Source organism: Ranitomeya variabilis, chromosome 5 (assembly GCF_051348905.1).
Source record: "Ranitomeya variabilis isolate aRanVar5 chromosome 5, aRanVar5.hap1, whole genome shotgun sequence".
NCBI lineage: Eukaryota > Metazoa > Chordata > Amphibia > Anura > Dendrobatidae > Ranitomeya > Ranitomeya variabilis.
The window spans coordinates 31,044,225-31,067,886 of NC_135236.1; the positions used below are offsets into that span (position 1 = coordinate 31,044,225).

General features: G+C 45.2%; 1 protein-coding gene across 7 annotated transcripts in view; it reads left to right on the plus strand.

The window, feature by feature from the left end:
* Window positions 1-23,452, plus strand: part of MINK1 (misshapen like kinase 1) — a 138,830-nt gene extending 115,378 nt beyond the window's left edge. The window contains exons 19-33 of one of the 7 annotated variants that reach the window (XM_077261617.1): window positions 8-117; window positions 252-340; window positions 480-503; window positions 17,809-17,969; window positions 18,046-18,112; window positions 18,321-18,461; window positions 20,195-20,306; window positions 20,392-20,562; window positions 20,640-20,783; window positions 20,867-21,001; window positions 21,085-21,185; window positions 21,271-21,420; window positions 21,516-21,675; window positions 21,784-21,923; window positions 22,015-23,452. In XM_077261617.1, the coding sequence (XP_077117732.1) occupies window positions 8-117; window positions 252-340; window positions 480-503; window positions 17,809-17,969; window positions 18,046-18,112; window positions 18,321-18,461; window positions 20,195-20,306; window positions 20,392-20,562; window positions 20,640-20,783; window positions 20,867-21,001; window positions 21,085-21,185; window positions 21,271-21,420; window positions 21,516-21,675; window positions 21,784-21,923; window positions 22,015-22,098 (1,789 nt within the window). In that variant the 3' untranslated portion in view covers window positions 22,099-23,452. Of the gene's footprint in view, window positions 1-7; window positions 118-251; window positions 341-479; window positions 504-17,808; window positions 17,970-18,045; window positions 18,167-18,320; window positions 18,462-20,194; window positions 20,307-20,391; window positions 20,563-20,639; window positions 20,784-20,866; window positions 21,002-21,084; window positions 21,186-21,270; window positions 21,421-21,515; window positions 21,676-21,783; window positions 21,924-22,014 lie in introns of all 7 variants that reach the window. The other 6 variants (XM_077261615.1, XM_077261618.1, XM_077261620.1 and 3 more) reach the window with 6 other exon arrangements.
* The last annotated feature ends 210 nt before the right edge of the window (window positions 23,453-23,662 follow it).

Genomic DNA, 23,662 nt, shown 5'->3' on the forward strand with positions numbered 1-23,662 from the left:
CTCCCAGCAATCCAGACTTGCGCAGGGCAGAGAGCGGCTGGGAAAGGGGAGACTCCCTGCTGCAGTCTCCGCACCCGAACCTCCCCCAGGCCGGATCGCTGGAGAGGAACCGTATAGGTAATGGCCCCCGCGCACCCAGAGGGCCACATTCAGTATTAGACCATTAGTAATCTTCTCCTCGCCCCATCGCATCCCAATCAAAGCATGGCAGTATCTCTGGGTCCCCCACTTACATGTGATGTCTCCTGCAGCCCCTCATAAGCTGGAGGAGTCTTCAATCAGCCCCCCTGGCAGCAAGACCCCAGGAGAGGAGCATCGGTCGCGGCCGGGGCGTCCTGCTGTGAGTATTACCCCCAACCATACATTGTGAGACAAGACTGAGGAGGTGCGGTACAGTCAGGTGTACAGTCACACTTGTGCCGGAGGAGGAGGATGACAATGTCCTGCAATAATCCTTTTCTTTTCTCTACTGCTGTCAGAGCTATAAAAGAGCAATTGGAGAGGTTAGTGTCTCCTGATGTGTTGTGCTACAGGCTGTACATTACCTGGTGTATATGAATGTCAGGGTGTAGTGTGCGGATGTACATTACCTGGTGTATATGAATGTCAGGGTGTAGTGTGCGGATGTACATTACCTGATGTTTGTGAATGTCAGGGTGTAGTGTACGGATGTACATTACCTGGTGTATATGAATGTCAGGGTGTAGTGTGCGGATGTACATTACCTGGTGTATATTAATGTCAGGGTGTAGTGTGCGATGTACATTACCTGGTGTATATGAATGTCAGGGTGTAGTGTGCGGATGTACATTACCTGGTGTATATGAATGTCAGGGTGTAGTGTACGGATGTACATTACCTGGTGTATATGAATGTCAGGGTGTAGTGTGTGGATGTACATTACCTGGTGTGTATATGAATGTCAGGGTGTAGTGTGCGGATGTACATTACCTGGTGTATATATGAATGTCAGGGTGTAGTGTGCGATGTACATTACCTGGTGTATATGAATGTCAGGGTGTAGTGTGCGGATGTACATTACCTGGTGTGTATGTGAATGTCAGGGTGTAGTGTGTGGATGTACATTACCTGGTGTGTATATGAATGTCAGGGTGTAGTGTGCGATGTACATTACCTGGTGTATATGATTGTCAGGGTGTAGTGTGTGGATGTACATTACCTGGTGTATATGAATGTCAGGGTGTAGTGTGCGGATGTACATTACCTGGTGTATATGAATGTAAGGGTGTAGTGTGCGGATGTACATTACCTGGTGTATATGAATGTCAGGGTGTAGTGTGCGGATGTACATTACCTGGTGTGTATATGAATGTCAGGGTGTAGTGTGCGGATGTACATTACCTGGTGTATATGAATGTCAGGGTGTAGTGTGCGATGTACATTACCTGGTGTATATGAATGTCAGGGTGTAGTGTGCGGATGTACATTACCTGGTGTATATGAATGTCAGGGTGTAGTGTGCGATGTACATTACCTGGTGTATATGAATGTCAGGGTGTAGTGTGTGGATGTACATTACCTGGTGTGTATATGAATGTCAGGGTGTAGTGTGCGGATGTACATTACCTGGTGTATATTAATGTCAGGGTGTAGTGTGCGATGTACATTACCTGGTGTATATGAATGTCAGGGTGTAGTGTGTGGATGTACATTACCTGGTGTATATGAATGTCAGGGTGTAGTGTGCGGATGTACATTACCTGGTGTATATGAATGTCAGGGTGTAGTGTGCGGATGTACATTACCTGGTGTATATGAATGTCAGGGTGTAGTGTGCGGATGTACATTACCTGGTGTATATGAATGTCAGGGTGTAGTGTGCGGATGTACATTACCTGGTGTATATATGAATGTCAGGGTGTAGTGTGCGATGTACATTACCTGGTGTATATGAATGTCAGGGTGTAGTGTGCGGATGTATATTACCTGGTGTATATGAATGTCAGGGTGTAGTGTGCGGATGTACATTACCTGGTGTGTATATGAATGTCAGGGTGTAGTATGCGGATGTACATTACCTGGTGTATATGAATGTCAGGGTGTAGTGTGTGGATGTACATTACCTGGTGTATATGAATGTCAGGGTGTAGTGTGCGGATGTACATTACCTGGTGTGTATATGAATGTCAGGGTGTAGTGTGCGATGTACATTACCTGGTGTATATGAATGTCAGGGTGTAGTGTGCGGATGTACATTACCTGGTGTGTATATGAATGTCAGGGTGTAGTATGCGGATGTACATTACCTGGTGTATATGAATGTCAGGGTGTAGTGTGGGGATGTACATTACCTGGTGTGTATATGAATGTCAGGGTGTAGTGTGCGGATGTACATTACCTGGTGTATATGAATGTCAGGGTGTAGTGTGTGGATGTACATTACCTGGTGTATATGAATGTCAGGGTGTAGTGTGCGATGTACATTACCTGGTGTATATGAATGTCAGGGTGTAGTGTGCGGATGTACATTACCTGGTGTGTATATGAATGTCAGGGTGTAGTGTGCGGATGTACATTACCTGGTGTATATGAATGTCAGGGTGTAGTGTGCGGATGTACATTACCTGGTGTATATGAATGTCAGGGTGTAGTGTGCGGATGTACATTACCTGGTGTGTATATGAATGTCAGGGTGTAGTGTGCGGATGTACATTACCTGGTGTATATATGAATGTCAGGGTGTAGTGTGCGGATGTACATTACCTGGTGTGTATATGAATGTCAGGGTGTATTGTGTGGATGTACATTACCTGGTGTGTATATGAATGTCAGGGTGTAGTGTGCGGATGTACATTACCTGGTGTGTATATGAATGTCAGGGTGTAGTGTGTGGATGTACATTACCTGGTGTGTATATGAATGTCAGGGTGTAGTGTGCGGATGTACATTACCTGGTGTATATGAATGTCAGGGTGTAGTGTGCGGATGTACATTACCTGGTGTATATGAATGTCAGGGTGTAGTGTGCGGATGTACATTACCTGGTGTATATGAATGTCAGGGTGTAGTGTGCGGATGTACATTACCTGGTGTGTATGAATGTCAGGGTGTAGTGTACGGATGTACATTACCTGGTGTATGTGAATGTCAGGGTGTAGTGTACGGATGTACATTACCTGGTGTATATGAATGTCAGGGTGTAGTGTGCAGATGTACATTACCTGGTGTATATGAATGTCAGGGTGTAGTGTGTGGATGTACATTACCTGGTGTGTATGAATGTCAGGGTGTAGTGTGCGGATGTACATTACCTGGTGTATATGAATGTCAGGGTGTAGTATGTGGATGTACATTACCTGGTGTGTATGAATGTCAGGGTGTAGTGTGCGGATGTACATTACCTGGTGTATATGAATGTCAGGGTGTTGTGTGCGGATGTACATTACCTGGTGTGTATATGAATGTCAGGGTGTAGTGTGCGGATGTACATTACCTGGTGTATATGAATGTCAGGGTGTAGTGTGTGGATGTACATTACCTGGTGTATATGAATGTCAGGGTGTAGTGTGTGGATGTACATTACCTGGTGTATATGAATGTCAGGGTGTAGTGTGCGGATGTACATTACCTGGTGTATATGAATGTCAGGGTGTAGTGTGTGGATGTACATTACCTGGTGTATATGAATGTCAGGGTGTAGTGTGTGGATGTGCATTACCTGGTGTATATGAATGTCAGGGTGTAGTGTGCGGATGTACATTACCTGGTGTATATGAATGTCAGGGTGTAGTGTGTGGATGTACATTACCTGGTGTATATGAATGTCAGGGTGTAGTGTGTGGATGTACATTACCTGGTGTATATGAATGTCAGGGTGTAGTGTGCGGATGTACATTACCTGGTGTATATGAATGTCAGGGTGTAGTGTGCGGATGTACATTACCTGGTGTGTATGAATGTCAGGGTGTAGTGTGCGGATGTACATTATCTGGTGTATATGAATGTCATGGTGTAGTGTGCGGATGTACATTACCTGGTGTGTATATGAATGTCAGGGTGTATGTCACGATTCACACCGTGACTGTCAAGATCCCTTAGCCGCTGCCTACAATATGTCACGGATTGGGGTGACCTTAGACCAGCAGACGGCTTCACATGTGCAGGGGGGCTTATCCTAGTTATCCCTCCACTGCCACAATGTGATGAAAAAAAAACACACACGAGGCTATTGACCTCTTAGTTTACAGCAGGGGCTTATTTTAGGTATCCCACTGCTCTTAAGTATACCATGAACTGCAGGGATTTGTGTCTATCCCGCTTACAGTTCCACTTAACACTTGCAGCTCTCTGGCGCCCCCCTTACTCTCAGGTCAGATTAGGTACTGCACCTGGGGTAATTAGTCGCCAGAAAGGCTGCCTGCTATGTACTGGCTATTGGGCGCACTGCAGCAACGCGATAACTACTCCCACTCAGGCAGGAACAATAATTATCAAGCCGCAGTCGCTACAGGGACCCCCAAAAGCTGGCACACGGTCGCTGCCACCAGCTCCAATTGAACGGGTCTGGAGCAAACCCCCCAAAAAAACAGTAGCGTAATTCCCTTCAGAGACAGGGTACGGTTTAGGGCAGGAAGAACGAACTAGTATTAAATATGATACCCCATGAATGATTTTTAGGCAGTGTTTATAAAATATTTCACAAAGATGTTACAAATGAGACAATTGCAAATATGTACAAGGTAATTATAAAAATAAAAGGATTAAATGAAGAAAAGGTAACACTCACATATTCTCAGATCATTGCATTGCAGGCAACAGGCTAGGAGCTTTCCATCTATCCCAGTGCATTGGCACTCGCAGTCTGGTCGCTTCAGGTAAAAACTCACAACTCCCCCCCTGGAAACCTGCCAGCAACTTTATAACCTACAGCCTGTGACCTCACAGAAAGGGCTGGTTTTTCCAACCCCTCCTACTTCTTCAGTATTGCTCACTGGGCATTAAATATATCTGATGCCCGTAACTTCGCTACAGAACATAAAATAATCGCACCATACCCATCGTTCATCTCATAGTATCGTGGGCATTCCGATGAGATCAAATATGTCCTATTTGTCACGCACACTGACAGAGAAATCCCTACCTCTGTACCAGATGGAGCTACAAGCCTGTGATTAGAGTGATGCGCAGATCCTCCGAGTGTGATTATGACGATATATTTTGGTGTTCGTAACTTAACCGGTTTGCATAATATCTTCCAAAAACAGAACAAAAGACTTTCATTTTCTGGAAGGTTCTAATCTAGTTAAAGCTGGGCACTTTCCCCCCACAAGAAATACTGGTCGTAAATACCTTTCGTCAATAAAACTCCCCCACAAGGCAAGCTCTTCTACACAGTTAGAAACACAGGGAAGGAAAGAGAACCAGAGAGAAGGGGGGTTTCTTAGCCCACATCCTGGGCTGACAAGAGAAACTAAACTTATATGATATTTCATACCATATCGTGACAGTGTAGTGTACGGATGTACATTACCTGGTGTATATGAATGTCAGGGTGTAGTGTGTGGATGTACATTACCTGGTGTATATGAATGTCAGGGTGTAGTGTGCGGATGTACATTACCTGGTGTATATGAATGTCAGGGTGTAGTGTGCGATGTACATTACCTGGTGTATATGAATGTCAGGGTGTAGTGTGTGGATGTACATTACCTGGTGTATATGAATGTCAGGGTGTAGTGTGCGGATGTACATTACCTGGTGTATATGAATGTCAGGGTGTAGTGTGCGGATGTACATTACCTGGTGTGTATGAATGTCAGGGTGTAGTGTGTGGATGTACATTACCTGGTGTATATGAATGTCAGGGTGTAGTGTACGGATGTACATTACCTGGTGTATATGAATGTCAGGGTGTAGTGTGTGGATGTACATTACCTGGTGTATATGAATGTCAGGGTGTAGTGTGCGGATGTACATTACCTGGTGTGTATATGAATGTCAGGGTGTAGTGTGCGGATGTACATTACCTGGTGTATATGAATGTCAGGGTGTAGTGTACGGATGTACATTACCTGGTGTATATGAATGTCAGGGTGTAGTGTGCGGATGTACATTACCTGGTGTATATGAATGTCAGGGTGTAGTGTGCGGATGTACATTACCTGGTGTATATGAATGTCAGGGTGTAGTGTGCGGATGTACATTACCTGGTATATATGAATGTCAGGGTGTAGTGTGCGGATGTACATTACCTGGTGTGTATATGAATGTCAGGGTGTAGTGTGCGGATGTACATTACCTGGTGTATATGAATGTCAGGGTGTAGTGTGCGGATGTACATTACCTGGTGTGTATATGAATGTCAGGGTGTAGTGTGTGGATGTACATTACCTGGTGTATATGAATGTCAGGGTGTAGTGTGCGGATGTACATTACCTGGTGTATATGAATGTCAGGGTGTAGTGTACGGATGTACATTACCTGGTGTATATGAATGTCAGGGTGTAGTGTGCGATGTACATTACCTGGTGTGTATGTGAATGTCAGGGTGTAGTATACGGATGTACATTACCTGGTGTATATGAATGTCAGGGTGTAGTGTGCGGATGTACATTACCTGGTGTGTATATGAATGTCAGGGTGTAGTGTGCGGATGTACATTACCTGGTGTATATGAATGTCAGGGTGTAGTGTGCGGATGTACATTACCTGGTGTGTATATGAATGTCAGGGTGTAGTGTGCGGATGTACATTACCTGGTGTATATGAATGTCAGGGTGTAGTGTACGGATGTACATTACCTGGTGTGTATATGAATGTCAGGGTGTAGTGTGCGGATGTACATTACCTGGTGTGTATATGAATGTCAGGGTGTAGTGTGCGGATGTACATTACCTGGTGTATATGAATGTCAGGGTGTAGTGTGCGATGTACATTACCTGGTGTGTATATGAATGTCAGGGTGTAGTGTGCGGATGTACATTACCTGGTGTATATGAATGTCAGGGTGTAGTGTGTGGATGTACATTACCTGGTGTATATGAATGTCAGGGTGTAGTGTGCGGATGTACATTACCTGGTGTGTATATGAATGTCAGGGTGTAGTGTGCGGATGTACATTACCTGGTGTATATGAATGTCAGGGTGTAGTGTGCGGATGTACATTACCTGGTGTGTATATGAATGTCAGGGTGTAGTGTGTGGATGTACATTACCTGGTGTGTATATGAATGTCAGGGTGTAGTGTGTGGATGTACATTACCTGGTGTATATGAATGTCAGGGTGTAGTGTGCGGATGTACATTACCTGGTGTGTATATGAATGTCAGGGTGTAGTGTGCGGATGTACATTACCTGGTGTATATGAATGTCAGGGTGTAGTGTGCGGATGTACATTACCTGGTGTGTATATGAATGTCAGGGTGTAGTGTGCGGATGTACATTACCTGGTGTATATGAATGTCAGGGTGTAGTGTGCGGATGTACATTACCTGGTGTATATGAATGTCAGGGTGTAGTGTGCGGATGTACATTACCTGGTGTATATGAATGTCAGGGTGTAGTGTGCGGATGTACATTACCTGGTGTGTATATGAATGTAAGGGTGTAGTGTGCGGATGTACATTACCTGGTGTATATGAATGTCAGGGTGTAGTGTGTGGATGTACATTACCTGGTGTATATGAATGTCAGGGTGTAGTGTGTGGATGTACATTACCTGGTGTATATGAATGTCAGGGTGTAGTGTGCGGATGTACATTAGCTGGTGTATATGAATGTCAGGGTGTAGTGTGCGGATGTATATTACCTGGTGTGTATGAATGTCAGGGTGTAGTGTGCGGATGTACATTACCTGGTGTATATGAATGTAAGGGTGTAGTGTGCGGATGTACATTACCTGGTGTGTATATGAATGTCAGGGTGTAGTATGCGGATGTACATTACCTGGTGTGTATATGAATGTCAGGGTGTAGTGTGTGGATGTACATTACCTGGTGTGTATATGAATGTCAGGGTGTAGTGTGTGGATGTACATTACCTGGTGTATATGATTGTCAGGGTGTAGTGTGCGGATGTACATTACCTGGTGTATATTAATGTCAGGGTGTAGTGTGCGGATGTACATTACCTGGTGTATATATGAATGTCAGGGTGTAGTGTGTGGATGTACATTACCTGGTGTATATGAATGTCAGGGTGTAGTGTGTGGATGTACATTACCTGGTGTGTATATGAATGTCAGGGTGTAGTGTGCGGATGTACATTACCTGGTGTATATGAATGTCAGGGTGTAGTGTGCGGATGTACATTACCTGGTGTATATGAATGTCAGGGTGTAGTGTGCGGATGTACATTACCTGGTGTATATGAATGTCAGGGTGTAGTGTGCGGATGTACATTACCTGGTGTGTATGAATGTCAGGGTGTAGTGTGCGGATGTACATTACCTGGTGTATATGAATGTCAGGGTGTAGTGTGCGGATGTACATTACCTGGTGTGTATGAATGTCAGGGTGTAGTGTGCGGATGTACATTACCTGGTGTATATGAATGTCAGGGTGTAGTGTGTGGATGTACATTACCTGGTGTATATGAATGTCAGGGTGTAGTGTGCGGATGTACATTACCTGGTGTGTATATGAATGTCAGGGTGTAGTGTGCGGATGTACATTACCTGATGTGTATATGAATGTCAGGGTGTAGTGTGCGGATGTACATTACCTGGTGTATATGAATGTCAGGGTGTAGTGTGTGGATGTACATTACCTGGTGTATATGAATGTCAGGGTGTAGTGTGCGGATGTACATTACCTGGTGTATATGAATGTCAGGGTGTAGTGTGTGGATGTACATTACCTGGTGTATATGAATGTCAGGGTGTAGTGTACGGATGTACATTACCTGGTGTATATGAATGTCAGGGTGTAGTGTGCGGATGTACATTACCTGGTGTATATGAATGTCAGGGTGTAGTGTGCAGATGTACATTACCTGGTATATATGAATGTCAGGGTGTAGTGTGCGGATGTACATTACCTGGTGTATATGAATGTCAGGGTGTAGTGTGTGGATGTACATTACCTGGTGTATATGAATGTCAGGGTGTAGTGTGCGGATGTACATTACCTGGTGTATATGAATGTCAGGGTGTAGTGTGTGGATGTACATTACCTGGTGTATATGAATGTCAGGGTGTAGTGTGCGGATGTACATTACCTGGTGTATATGAATGTCAGGGTGTAGTGTACGGATGTACATTACCTGGTGTATATGAATGTCAGGGTGTAGTGTGCGGATGTACATTACCTGGTGTATATGAATGTCAGGGTGTAGTGTGCGGATGTACATTACCTGGTGTATATGAATGTCAGGGTGTAGTGTGCGGATGTACATTACCTGGTGTATATGAATGTCAGGGTGTAGTGTGCGGATGTACATTACCTGGTGTATATGAATGTCAGGGTGTAGTGTGCGATGTACATTACCTGGTGTGTATATGAATGTCAGGGTGTAGTGTGCGGATGTACATTACCTGGTGTATATGAATGTCAGGGTGTAGTGTGCGGATGTACATTACCTGGCATATATGAATGTCAGGGTGTAGTGTGCGGATGTACATTACCTGGTGTATATGAATGTCAGGGTGTAGTGTGCGGATGTACATTACCTGGCATATATGAATGTCAGGGTGTAGTGTGTGGATGTACATTACCTGGTGTGTATATGAATGTCAGGGTGTAGTGTGCGGATGTACATTACCTGGTATATATGAATGTCAGGGTGTAGTGTGCGGATGTACATTACCTGGTGTATATGAATGTCAGGGTGTAGTGTGCGGATGTGCATTACCTGGTGTATATGAATGTCAGGGTGTAGTGTGTGGATGTACATTACCTGGTGTATATGAATGTCAGGGTGTAGTGTGCGGATGTACATTACCTGGTGTATATGAATGTCAGGGTGTAGTGTGCGGATGTACATTACCTGGTGTATATGAATGTCAGGGTGTAGTGTGTGGATGTACATTACCTGGTGTATATGAATGTCAGGGTGTAGTGTGCGGATGTACATTATCTGGTGTATATGAATGTCAGGGTGTAGTATGCGGATGTACATTACCTGGTGTATATGAATGTCAGGGTGTAGTGTGCGGATGTACATTACCTGGTGTGTATATGAATGTCAGGGTGTAGTGTGCGGATGTACATTACCTGGTGTGTATATGAATGTCAGGGTGTAGTGTGCGGATGTACATTACCTGGTGTGTATATGAATGTCAGGGTGTAGTGTGCGGATGTACATTACCTGGTGTATATGAATGTCAGGGTGTAGTGTGCGGATGTACATTACCTGGTGTATATGAATGTCAGGGTGTAGTGTGCGGATGTACATTACCTGGTGTGTATATGAATGTCAGGGTGTAGTGTGCGGATGTACATTACCTGGTGTATATGAATGTCAGGGTGTAGTGTGCGGATGTACATTACCTGGTGTATATGAATGTCAGGGTGTAGTGTGCGGATGTACATTACCTGGTGTGTATATGAATGTCAGGGTGTAGTGTGCGGATGTACATTACCTGGTGTATATGAATGTCAGGGTGTAGTGTGCGGATGTACATTACCTGGTGTATATGAATGTCAGGGTGTAGTGTGCGGATGTACATTACCTGGTGTATATGAATGTCAGGGTGTAGTGTACGGATGTACATTACCTGGTGTATATGAATGTCAGGGTGTAGTGTGCGGATGTACATTACCTGGTATATATGAATGTCAGGGTGTAGTGTGCGGATGTACATTACCTGGTATATATGAATGTCAGGGTGTAGTGTGCGGATGTACATTACCTGGTATATATGAATGTCAGGGTGTAGTATGCGGATGTACATTACCTGGTGTGTATATGAATGTCAGGGTGTAGTGTGCGGATGTACATTACCTGGTGTGTATATGAATGTCAGGGTGTAGTGTGCGGATGTACATTACCTGGTATATATGAATGTCAGGGTGTAGTGTGCGGATGTACATTACCTGGTGTATATGAATGTCAGGGTGTAGTGTGTGGATGTACATTACCTGGTGTATATGATTGTCAGGGTGTAGTGTGCGGATGTACATTACCTGGTGTATATTAATGTCAGGGTGTAGTGTGCGGATGTACATTACCTGGTGTGTATGAATGTCAGGGTGTAGTGTACGGATGTACATTACCTGGTGTATATGAATGTCAGGGTGTAGTGTGTGGATGTACATTACCTGGTGTATATGAATGTCAGGGTGTAGTGTACGGATGTACATTACCTGGTGTGTATGAATGTCAGGGTGTAGTGTACGGATGTACATTACCTGGTGTATATGAATGTCAGGGTGTAGTGTGTGGATGTACATTACCTGGTGTATATGAATGTCAGGGTGTAGTGTGCGGATGTACATTACCTGGTGTGTATGAATGTCAGGGTGTAGTGTGCGGATGTACATTACCTGGTGTATATGAATGTCAGGGTGTAGTGTGTGGATGTACATTACCTGGTGTATATGAATGTCAGGGTGTAGTGTGCGGATGTACATTACCTGGTGTATATGAATGTCAGGGTGTAGTGTGCGGATGTACATTACCTGGTGTGTATGAATGTCAGGGTGTAGTGTGCGGATGTACATTACCTGGTGTATATGAATGTCAGGGTGTAGTGTGCGGATGTGCATTACCTGGTGTGTATATGAATGTCAGGGTGTAGTGTGTGGATGTACATTACCTGGTGTATATGAATGTCAGGGTGTAGTGTGCGGATGTGCATTACCAGGTGTGTATATGAATGTCAGGGTGTAGTGTGCGGATGTACATTACCTGGTGTATATGAATGTCAGGGTGTAGTGTGCGGATGTACATTACCTGGTGTGTATATGAATGTCAGGGTGTAGTGTGCGGATGTACATTACCTGGTGTGTATATGAATGTCAGGGTGTAGTGTGCGGATGTACATTACCTGGTGTATATGAATGTCAGGGTGTAGTGTGCGGATGTACATTACCTGGTGTGTATGAATGTCAGGGTGTAGTGTGCGGATGTACATTACCTGGTGTATATGAATGTCAGGGTGTAGTGTGTGGATGTACATTACCTGGTGTATATGAATGTCAGGGTGTAGTGTGCGGATGTACATTACCTGGTGTGTATGAATGTCAGGGTGTAGTGTGCGGATGTACATTACCTGGTGTATATGAATGTCAGGGTGTAGTGTGCGGATGTACATTACCTGGTGTGTATGAATGTCAGGGTGTAGTGTACGGATGTACATTACCTGGTATATATGAATGTCAGGGTGTAGTGTGCGGATGTACATTACCTGGTGTATATGAATGTCAGGGTGTAGTGTGCGGATGTACATTACCTGGTGTGTATATGAATGTCAGGGTGTAGTGTGCGATGTACATTACCTGGTGTATATGAATGTCAGGGTGTAGTGTGCGGATGTGCATTACCTGGTGTGTATATGAATGTCAGGGTGTAGTGTGTGGATGTACATTACCTGGTGTATATGAATGTCAGGGTGTAGTGTGCGGATGTGCATTACCAGGTGTGTATATGAATGTCAGGGTGTAGTGTGCGGATGTACATTACCTGGTGTATATGAATGTCAGGGTGTAGTGTGCGGATGTACATTACCTGGTGTGTATATGAATGTCAGGGTGTAGTGTGCGGATGTACATTACCTGGTGTGTATATGAATGTCAGGGTGTAGTGTGCGGATGTACATTACCTGGTGTATATGAATGTCAGGGTGTAGTGTGCGGATGTACATTACCTGGTGTGTATGAATGTCAGGGTGTAGTGTGCGGATGTACATTACCTGGTGTGTATGAATGTCAGGGTGTAGTGTGCGGATGTACATTACCTGGTGTATATGAATGTCAGGGTGTAGTGTGCGGATGTACATTACCTGGTGTATATGAATGTCAGGGTGTAGTGTGCGGATGTACATTACCTGGTGTATATGAATGTCAGGGTGTAGTGTGCGGATGTACATTACCTGGTGTATATGAATGTCAGGGTGTAGTGTGCGGATGTACATTACCTGGTGTGTATGAATGTCAGGGTGTAGTGTGCGGATGTACATTACCTGGTGTATATGAATGTCAGGGTGTAGTGTGTGGATGTACATTACCTGGTGTATATGAATGTCAGGGTGTAGTGTGCGGATGTACATTACCTGGTGTATATGAATGTCAGGGTGTAGTGTGTGGATGTACATTACCTGGTGTGTATGAATGTCAGGGTGTAGTGTGCGGATGTACATTACCTGGTGTATATGAATGTCAGGGTGTAGTGTGCGGATGTACATTACCTGGTGTATATGAATGTCAGGGTGTAGTGTGCGGATGTACATTACCTGGTGTATATGAATGTCAGGGTGTAGTGTGCGGATGTACATTACCTGGTGTATATGAATGTCAGGGTGTAGTGTGCGGATGTGCATTACCTGGTGTGTATATGAATGTCAGGGTGTAGTGTGTGGATGTACATTACCTGGTGTATATGAATGTCAGGGTGTAGTGTGCGGATGTGCATTACCAGGTGTGTATATGAATGTCAGGGTGTAGTGTGCGGATGTACATTACCTGGTGTATATGAATGTCAGGGTGTAGTGTGCGGATGTACATTACCTGGTGTGTATATGAATGTCAGGGTGTAGTGTGCGGATGTACATTACCTGGTGTGTATATGAATGTCAGGGTGTAGTGTGCGGATGTACATTACCTGGTGTATATGAATGTCAGGGTGTAGTGTGCGGATGTACATTACCTGGTGTGTATGAATGTCAGGGTGTAGTGTGCGGATGTACATTACCTGGTGTGTATGAATGTCAGGGTGTAGTGTGCGGATGTACATTACCTGGTGTATATGAATGTCAGGGTGTAGTGTGCGGATGTACATTACCTGGTGTATATGAATGTCAGGGTGTAGTGTGCGGATGTACATTACCTGGTGTATATGAATGTCAGGGTGTAGTGTACGGATGTACATTACCTGGTGTGTATGAATGTCAGGGTGTAGTGTGCGGATGTACATTACCTGGTGTATATGAATGTCAGGGTGTAGTGTACGGATGTACATTACCTGGTGTATATGAATGTCAGGGTGTAGTGTGCGGATGTACATTACCTGGTGTATATGAATGTCAGGGTGTAGTGTGCGGATGTACATTACCTGGTGTGTATGTGAATGTCAGGGTGTAGTGTACGGATGTACATTACCTGGTGTATATGAATGTCAGGGTGTAGTGTGCGGATGTACATTACCTGGTGTATATGAATGTCAGGGTGTAGTGTGCGGATGTACTATTACCTGGTGTATATGAATGTCAGGGTGTAGTGTGTGGATGTACATTACCTGGTGTGTGTATGAATGTCAGGGTGTAGTGTGTGGATGTACATTACCTGGTGTATATGAATGTCAGGGTGTAGTGTGCGGATGTACATTACCTGGTGTGTATATGAATGTCAGGGTGTAGTGTGTGGATGTACATTACCTGGTGTATATGAATGTCAGGGTGTAGTGTGCGGATGTACATTACCTGGTGTATATGAATGTCAGGGTGTAGTGTGCGGATGTACATTACCTGGTGTATATGAATGTCAGGGTGTAGTGTGCGGATGTACATTACCTGGTGTATATGAATGTCAGGGTGTAGTGTACGGATGTACATTACCTGGTGTATATGAATGTCAGGGTGTAGTGTGTGGATGTACATTACCTGGTGTGTATATGAATGTCAGGGTGTAGTGTGTGGATGTACATTACCTGGTGTATATGAATGTCAGGGTGTAGTGTGCGGATGTACATTACCTGGTGTGTATATGAATGTCAGGGTGTAGTGTGTGGATGTACATTACCTGGTGTATATGAATGTCAGGGTGTAGTGTGTGGATGTACATTACCTGGTGTGTGTATGAATGTCAGGGTGTAGTGTGTGGATGTACATTACCTGGTGTATATGAATGTCAGGGTGTAGTGTATGGATGTACATTACCTGGTGTATATGAATGTCAGGGTGTAGTGTGCGGATGTACATTACCTGGTGTATATGAATGTCAGGGTGTAGTGTGCGGATGTACATTACCTGGTGTATATGAATGTCAGGGTGTAGTGTGCGGATGTATATTACCTGGTGTGTATATGAATGTCAGGGTGTAGTGTGCGGATGTACATTACCTGGTGTATATGAATGTCAGGGTGTAGTGTGCGATGTACATTACCTGGTGTATATGAATGTCAGGGTGTAGTGTGCGGATGTACATTACCTGGTGTGTATATGAATGTCAGGGTGTAGTGTGTGGATGTACATTACCTGGTGTATATGAATGTCAGGGTGTAGTGTGCGGATGTACATTACCTGGTGTGTATATGAATGTCAGGGTGTAGTGTGTGGATGTACATTACCTGGTGTATATGAATGTCAGGGTGTAGTGTGTGGATGTACATTACCTGGTGTGTATATGAATGTCAGGGTGTAGTGTGCGGATGTACATTACCTGGTGTATATGAATGTCAGGGTGTAGTGTGCGGATGTACATTACCTGGTGTATATGAATGTCAGGGTGTAGTGTGCGGATGTACATTACCTGGTGTATATGAATGTCAGGGTGTAGTGTGTGGATGTACATTACCTGGTGTGTGTATGAATGTCAGGGTGTAGTGTGTGGATGTACATTACCTGGTGTGTATATGAATGTCAGGGTGTAGTGTACGGATGTACATTACCTGGTGTATATGAATGTCAGGGTGTAGTGTGCGGATGTACATTACCTGGTGTATATGAATGTCAGGGTGTAGTGTGTGGATGTACATTACCTGGTGTATATGAATGTCAGGGTGTAGTGTGTGATGTACATTACCTGGTGTGTATATGAATGTCAGGGTGTAGTGTGCGGATGTACATTACCTGGTGTGTATGAATGTCAGGGTGTAGTGTGCGGATGTACGTTACCTGGTGTATATGAATGTCAGGGTGTAGTGTACGGATGTACATTACCTGGTGTATATGAATGTCAGGGTGTAGTGTATGGATGTACATTACCTGGTGTGTATGAATGTCATGGTGTAGTGTGCGGATGTACATTACCTGGTGTATATGAATGTCAGGGTGTAGTGTGCCGATGTACATTACCTGGTGTATATGAATGTCAGGGTGTAGTGTACGGATGTACATTACCTGGTGTATATGAATGTCAGGGTGTAGTGTATGGATGTACATTACCTGGTGTGTATGAATGTCAGGGTGTAGTGTACGGATGTACATTACCTGGTGTATGTGAATGTCAGGGTGTAGTGTACGGATGTACATTACCTGGTGTATATGAATGTCAGGGTGTAGTGTGCGGATGTACATTACCTGGTGTGTATGAATGTCAGGGTGTAGTGTGCGGATGTACATTACCTGGTATATATGAATGTCAGGGTGTAGTGTGCGGATGTATATTACCTGGTGTGTATATGAATGTCAGGGTGTAGTGTGCGGATGTACATTACCTGGTGTATATGAATGTCAGGGTGTAGTGTGCGGATGTACATTACCTGGTGTATATGAATGTCAGGGTGTAGTGTGCGGATGTACATTACCTGGTGTATATGAATGTCAGGGTGTAGTGTGCGGATGTACATTACCTGGTGTATATGAATGTCAGGGTGTAGTGTGCGGATGTACATTACCTGGTGTATATGAATGTCGGTGTAGTGTGCGGATGTACATTACCTGGTGTATATGAATGTCAGGGTGTAGTGTGCGGATGTACATTACCTGGTGTGTATATGAATGTCAGGGTGTAGTGTGCGGATGTACATTACCTGGTGTGTATATGAATGTCAGGGTGTAGTGTGCGGATGTACATTACCTGGTGTATATGAATGTCAGGGTGTAGTGTGCGGATGTACATTACCTGGTGTATATGAATGTCAGGGTGTAGTGTGCGGATGTACATTACCTGGTGTATATGAATGTCAGGGTGTAGTGTGCGGATGTACATTACCTGGTGTGTATGTGAATGTCAGGGTGTAGTGTACGGATGTACATTACCTGGTGTATATGAATGTCAGGGTGTAGTGTGCGGATGTACATTACCTGGTGTATATGAATGTCAGGGTGTAGTGTGCGGATGTACATTTCCTGGTGTATATGAATGTCAGGGTGTAGTGTGCGGATGTACATTACCTGGTGTATATGAATGTCAGGGTGTAGTGTGCGGATGTACATTACCTGGTGTATATGAATGTCAGGGTGTAGTGTGCGGATGTACATTACCTGGTGTGTATGAATGTCAGGGTGTAGTGTGCGGATGTACATTACCTGGTGTATATGAATGTCAGGGTGTAGTGTGCGGATGTACATTACCTGGTGTGTATGCATGTCAGGGTGTAGTGTGCGGATGTACATTACCTGGTGTGTATGCATGTCAGGGTGTAGTGTTCCGCTGTCTGTTTTGGGATTGGGAATATTGTAGTCTCACTTTACATTACTCATGTGGTGCTGTATATTTAGTATTTATATTGCGGTATATTGTGCGGCTGTGCACTATTGTGTGTTTTCGATGTCATGATGTACTGTGCGCCTGTATAAAACATGTCTGTGCTGGTTGGGCATGCACAACGTAGCATGTAACTGGACTTCTGGGGTGTGTCATGTTGTGGTGGCTGCTGGACGTTTCCTAGCTGTTGGATGTGTTGAAGGTGTAGTTCATGCTCCTTCCTTCCCTCACCCTGTAAACCACATATAAACAAGAACATGTTCTCAATAGATATTTTATTATCCCCTTAAAAAATAACCAAATCTCCTGCATTGGCCTTCTCCAGGACCACTTACTAGTGAAGGACCGCCCAGAAGATGTCCCAAAACCACCGAAAAAGGCTTTGGACTACTCTTCCTCCAGTGATGAGATGGACAGCAGTGACGAGGATGATGATGATGGTGATCAAGAAAGACAGGAACAAAGCAGAGAAAATTCATCATCCAGGTAGTTACACGCTCATAAATTTAGACCTGGGAATCCTCCGAATGCTCTATATTTATTTATTTTTTCTTCCCTTCAGTCGAAATGGTCGTGACGCGGACACAGACAGCGTGAGCACCATGGTGGTCCACGACGTGGAAGAGCTGGTGGGGAGCACATCTGACAGCTCCTATGGAGATGGCACCATGATTGTGCAAAGGGTGAGGGGGAGGGTGATCGAAAAAAAAAATTGGAAGGTCAAACACAAAGGTGTCAGCACAGATTGTGGTCCCGTCTTCAAGTCTTCTCGATTTCATCCTTATTTGGAGGACATGTGAGCAAAAAAAAAAACCATCACTCTTTTCTTCCTCTCAGACGCCAGAAGAGGAACGTAACCTGCTGCACGCAGATAGCAACGGATACACAAACCTGCCAGATGTGGTGCAACCAAGCCACTCGCCCACTGAGCCCAAAGGGCCTGGCTCTTCGCCCAACAAAGAGGGTGTCGGAACAGATGTGAGTAATGTGAGGGCAACAGGCGATCACTGTCAGGTATCTCTGGTTGGAGACATTTAGATATGATGTGTTGTAGAGCATGGAATAGATAAGGTGTTCAGAGAAGGATCTTGATAGCTGAATGTTTTGTTGACTAATAAGAAGTCATCAGGAGATTGATCTATTAGTAGTGAAGATGTCTGGAGATGAAACCGAGTAATGATTCGGAAAGATGTTTGGAGATGGGACTTGGTTGATTATTGAGAAGGTAAGATGTTTGGAGAAGGGACTATAATATTGGCAAGGGAAGATGTGTCTTTATGGTTTGAATTTGGGAAAGAAAGACTTGGAGATGGGACTCGTTGGTTGAGTACTGAGAAGAGAAGATGTTGAAGATGGGACTTGGTTGAGTATTGAGAAGGAATGACGTTTGATGGGATTTGTTGGTTGTATATTGAGAAGGGAAGACTTTTGGTGATGAGACTTTGTTGAGTTGTGAGAATACTTGACAGATGGAACTTGTTGCTTGACTAATAAAAAAGGAAGTCATCAGGAGATTGAACTATTAGTAGGGAAAGGTATCTGGAGATGGAACTTGTTGGATGAGTAACGATTAGGAAAGATGTTGGGAGATGGGGCCTGGTTGATTGAGAAGGAAAGATGTTTGGAGAATGGACTTGAGTATTGGCATATGATGGTTACATATTGGGAAAGAAAGACTTTTGAGGATGGGACTTGTTGGTTGAATTTTGAGAAGGGAAGACGTTTGATGGGACTTGTTGGTTCGCCAGTGAATATTAAAGATGTTCGATGGGACTTGCTAGTTGTCTATTGAGAAAACATTTTGAGATGGGACTTGTTGGTTGACTATTAAAAAGTAAAGATAATAGGTGATGGGACTTGTTGATTGACCATTGAGAAGGAAAGACGTTTGGAGATGGGACTTGTTGGTTGAGTATCGAGAAGGGAAGATGTTTGGAAATGGTACTTGCTGGTTGTGTTTTGAGAAGGAAGACGTTTGGAGATGGGACTTGCCCGTTGGCCATTGAGCAGGAAAGATGTTCACTGATGAGACAACTTGGTTGACTTAAGATGGGACTCGTTGGTTGGGTATTGAGAAGGGAGGACATTTGAAGATTGCACTTGTTGGCTGATCATTGAGTAGGGAATATGTTTGCAGATGGGACTTGTTGGTTGACTATTGAGATGTGAAAGGTTAGTAGGTGCACCTCGTAGGTTGATTGAGAAGGGAAGATGTTTGGTGATGAGACTCATTGGTTGACAATTAAGAGGGAACTCATTGGTTGGGTATTGAGAAGAGAAGACTTTTAGTGATGGGACTTGTTGGTTGAGTACGATGTTTGAAAACTAGGCGACTTGGTTGAGTAGGGAATGTGTTTAGAAAGGCTAGTTGCTACAGAAGTGTTAAAAAGAAACTTCTAAGAAAGGAAGTGAAGTTGAGATGGGACTGCATATCAGGGAGTACATGAATTTGGAGATATTTCACAAGAAATAGACAATAAGACTTATACAGGATTGAACATTTTGGATAGTGATATGTGGGACTAGTTGAGCAGAGCATTGCATCTAAGGCAGGTGTGGTGGTAGATGGGTGAAAATGAGAGATGAGTGCAGGTCTGTTACGTGGTAAGGAGAGAATGGAAGCAAAGGAGACCAGAGAGGACAACTGAGATTCATATGATGAGAAGGTGATTTACCTTTACAGGAAGTCAATGTTTTTCCCTTCTTTTTAGTATCAGTCCCGCGGGTTGGTGAAAGCTCCTCCGAAAACCTCATTCACTATGTTTGTAGATCTCGGGTTATATCAGTCATCCAGCGGCCCAGGCGACACCATCCCAGTGGCAGGTAGTCCAGACTACCCTTCTTTACATTGGGTTGTATCACCCATAACATTTTAAACACCTTTAACGCAAAATGTCCCCTTTTTCAGCATCCTTTGTTAGTGGAGATGCGGCCAGGTTGGAGCAACTCAAATACGAGGCTCGAAAAGGATCGGTTGTGAACGTGAATCCGACTAACACCAGGCCACACAGCGACACCCCCGAGATCAGGAAGTACAAGAAGAGGTTCAACTCCGAGATCCTGTGTGCCGCACTGTGGGGTGAGTGGAGACCACAAAAGCTTCAGGAATGTTTTTGATGGTCTCCACCACATCTCATATATCGTGTCCTGTACCAGGGGTGAACCTGTTGGTCGGTACTGAGAACGGACTGATGCTTCTGGACCGCAGTGGTCAAGGGAAGGTTTACAGTCTGATCACCCGGCGGAGATTCCAGCAAATGGACGTTCTAGAGGGACTCAACCTCCTCATTACCATTAGTGGTGGGTGGACACCTTCTATTCAAGCTATGAGGTCCATCCTCCCAGTATTTTTCATAATTTTTGGCATTGCCCCTGTGTCCCAGGTAAGAGGAACAAGCTGCGAGTCTACTATCTCTCATGGCTCCGAAACAAGATCCTCCACAATGATCCTGAAGTGGAGAAGAAGCAGGGCTGGAGCACGGTGGGAGACATGGAGGGATGTGTCCACTATCGAGTTGGTAAGAACACCTCGCTTCTTTACCACCGCACAATTTTCAATCCATGGGGCTCGTCTCATCCCATCCCCCTTACTTTTTTGCAGTCAAGTACGAACGGATCAAGTTTCTGGTGATCGCCTTGAAGAACTCTGTAGAAGTTTACGCCTGGGCCCCCAAACCGTACCACAAGTTCATGGCTTTCAAGGTAAATGACAAGGGTGGTGTCGACTTTACGAATCTGATTACTGATAGTCCTGCTTTCCGTTTCTGACCGCTCCATCTATATCCAGTCCTTCACAGACCTCCCCCACCGACCACAACTGGTGGATCTCACGGTGGAAGAGGGGCAGAGGTTAAAGGTCATCTATGGTTCTTCATCTGGTTTCCATGCAGTCGACGTCGACTCAGGAAACAACTACGACATCTACATTCCCGTCCACGTGAGTCTCCATTTCACATCTTCTCAGCTGGAAACTGACGGACAGAGATTTTTTTAATTTTTTTTCCTTACTTAACCCTTTCTTTGTGCACTTAGATTCAGAGCCAGATTAACCCCCACGCCATCATTTTCCTGCCAAACACAGACGGGATGGAGATGCTGCTGTGCTACGAGGACGAGGGGGTCTACGTCAACACGTACGGGAGGATTATCAAAGACGTGGTGCTGCAGTGGGGCGAGATGCCCACCTCTGTGGGTGAGTTGGGACACAAAATAAGTTTTGGTGAACGTTCCCCCTTTTAACAAGTGAGAGTATCTAAGGGAGTATCTCACGGTTCCTAATTTTTGGCTGCTTCTCCTCCAGCGTACATCTGCTCCAACCAGATCATGGGGTGGGGAGAGAAAGCCATCGAGATCCGCTCCGTGGAGACCGGCCACCTGGACGGGGTCTTCATGCACAAGAGAGCTCAGCGACTAAAGTTCCTGTGTGAGCGTAACGATAAGGTAAGGTGGACGTTGCATCCGTATATCGGCGCACCCTGTGTTTGGCGGCCCACCTGGCGGTAACGCTTCTCCCGTCCTACTTCCCTTTCAGGTGTTCTTCGCCTCGGTGCGCTCCGGCGGGAGCAGTCAGGTCTACTTCATGACTCTGAACCGCAGCTGCATAATGAACTGGTAAAGGAAAGTGAAAACGGGGAACACAGAGAAGTCCGCTCCCGACCCCCTCCCCCACACACTGGATACCCCTCCCCCACTCTGACTCATTCCCTTTAAGACCCCACCCTCTTCCCCGGCACTAATTTCTCCACCTTGTTTACTTTTATCTGCATTTTAATTTATTGGGAGTCTCCAACCCTGGAGTAACAGTATATATACATATATATATATTCGGGGCGGTGACGGGGCGTGACGTGGGGACGGGTGTGATAAGGGTCCCCAGGTTTATTTTACATGTGTTTGGTTTACTGATGGAGAAAAGATGGCAAAGAGCACAGTGGCTACCCCCTGAGGGGACGCTAATACTACGAGAGTGTCATATACCCCCTTATAGTGACCCCACATATCCCGCCTGGTGGCGACCAGGTCTGTTCTGTGATCTTGTTTTCGAAGAAGAACCATCCATTTCTATAAAAGAAGCACTTTACCCCCAGAATCTATAACCCAAAGTCATCCATCCATACTGCTGTACTCTAGTCACATCCAGAGCTGCGCTCACAGCGCTGCTTCATACCCAGCCAGACTGCAGAAGCTGGAGGAAAACTGCTGTGACGGAGGTCGAAAACCATGAGCTGAATTGTGAGCGCAGCTCTGGATGTTACTGTAAGACGCTGTGTGTTGCGGATTTTCCACTGCCCATGTGACGTCCATCTTACCTCGCCGCCAGCACAAACCCACAACACTAATTTCTCTATGGATGGAATATAATAAATATCCCCCTCATAACTCGTGGTGCGTCCATAGTGGGATGTCGCTAACTTGGCCCTGAATGTACCCGCACGTACCCACTGCTCCTGTAGCCGGTGTGCAGGATCGGAGATGGCGTTCTCTGGGCAGAAATAGTTTAATTAGTCTGAGCCCCCGACGGGGTAAATCCCCAAACACATTAGATGGTGAGCAGTGAACCACATGGTTTTGGATGTGTAGCCTGTTCTCGCCTCCCGGACATATGGGATCGGACCATCTGACAATGACCGGACAACCTCTCCAGGACACTAAATGATCGCAGACGAACAAACCGGCAGCAGAGTCATTCATGATGGCGTCTGTGGTCAGTCCTCAGATTCATTAAGGAAGGCGTCTGTGATCAGCTCGCAGAGTCATTCATGATGGCATCTGTGGTCCGCTCGCAGAGTCATTCCTCTTCCGTCTGCCCTCTTCTCCACACTTTCCACCTAAACTTCCACTACTAACTTCTATACTTCACAATCTCTGCTCTAGCACCTTCACTCCCTCTCCTCCCACGTTCCCTCTCTCTCCTCCCACGTTCCCTCTCTCTCCTCCCACGTTCCCTCTCTCTCCTCCCACGTTCCCTCTCTCTCCTCCCACCTTCCCTCCCTCTCCTCCCACCTTCCCTCCCTCTCCCACCTTCCCTCCCCTCCCGCGCTTACTCCCCTCGCTCTTTCTCCCCTCCCGTGGTCGCTCTCCTCCCGCTCTCTCTCCTCTCGCTCTCTCCCCTCCCGCGCTCTCTCCCCTCCCACGCGCTCTCTCCTCCTGCTCTCTCCCCTCCCGCTCTCTCTCTCCCC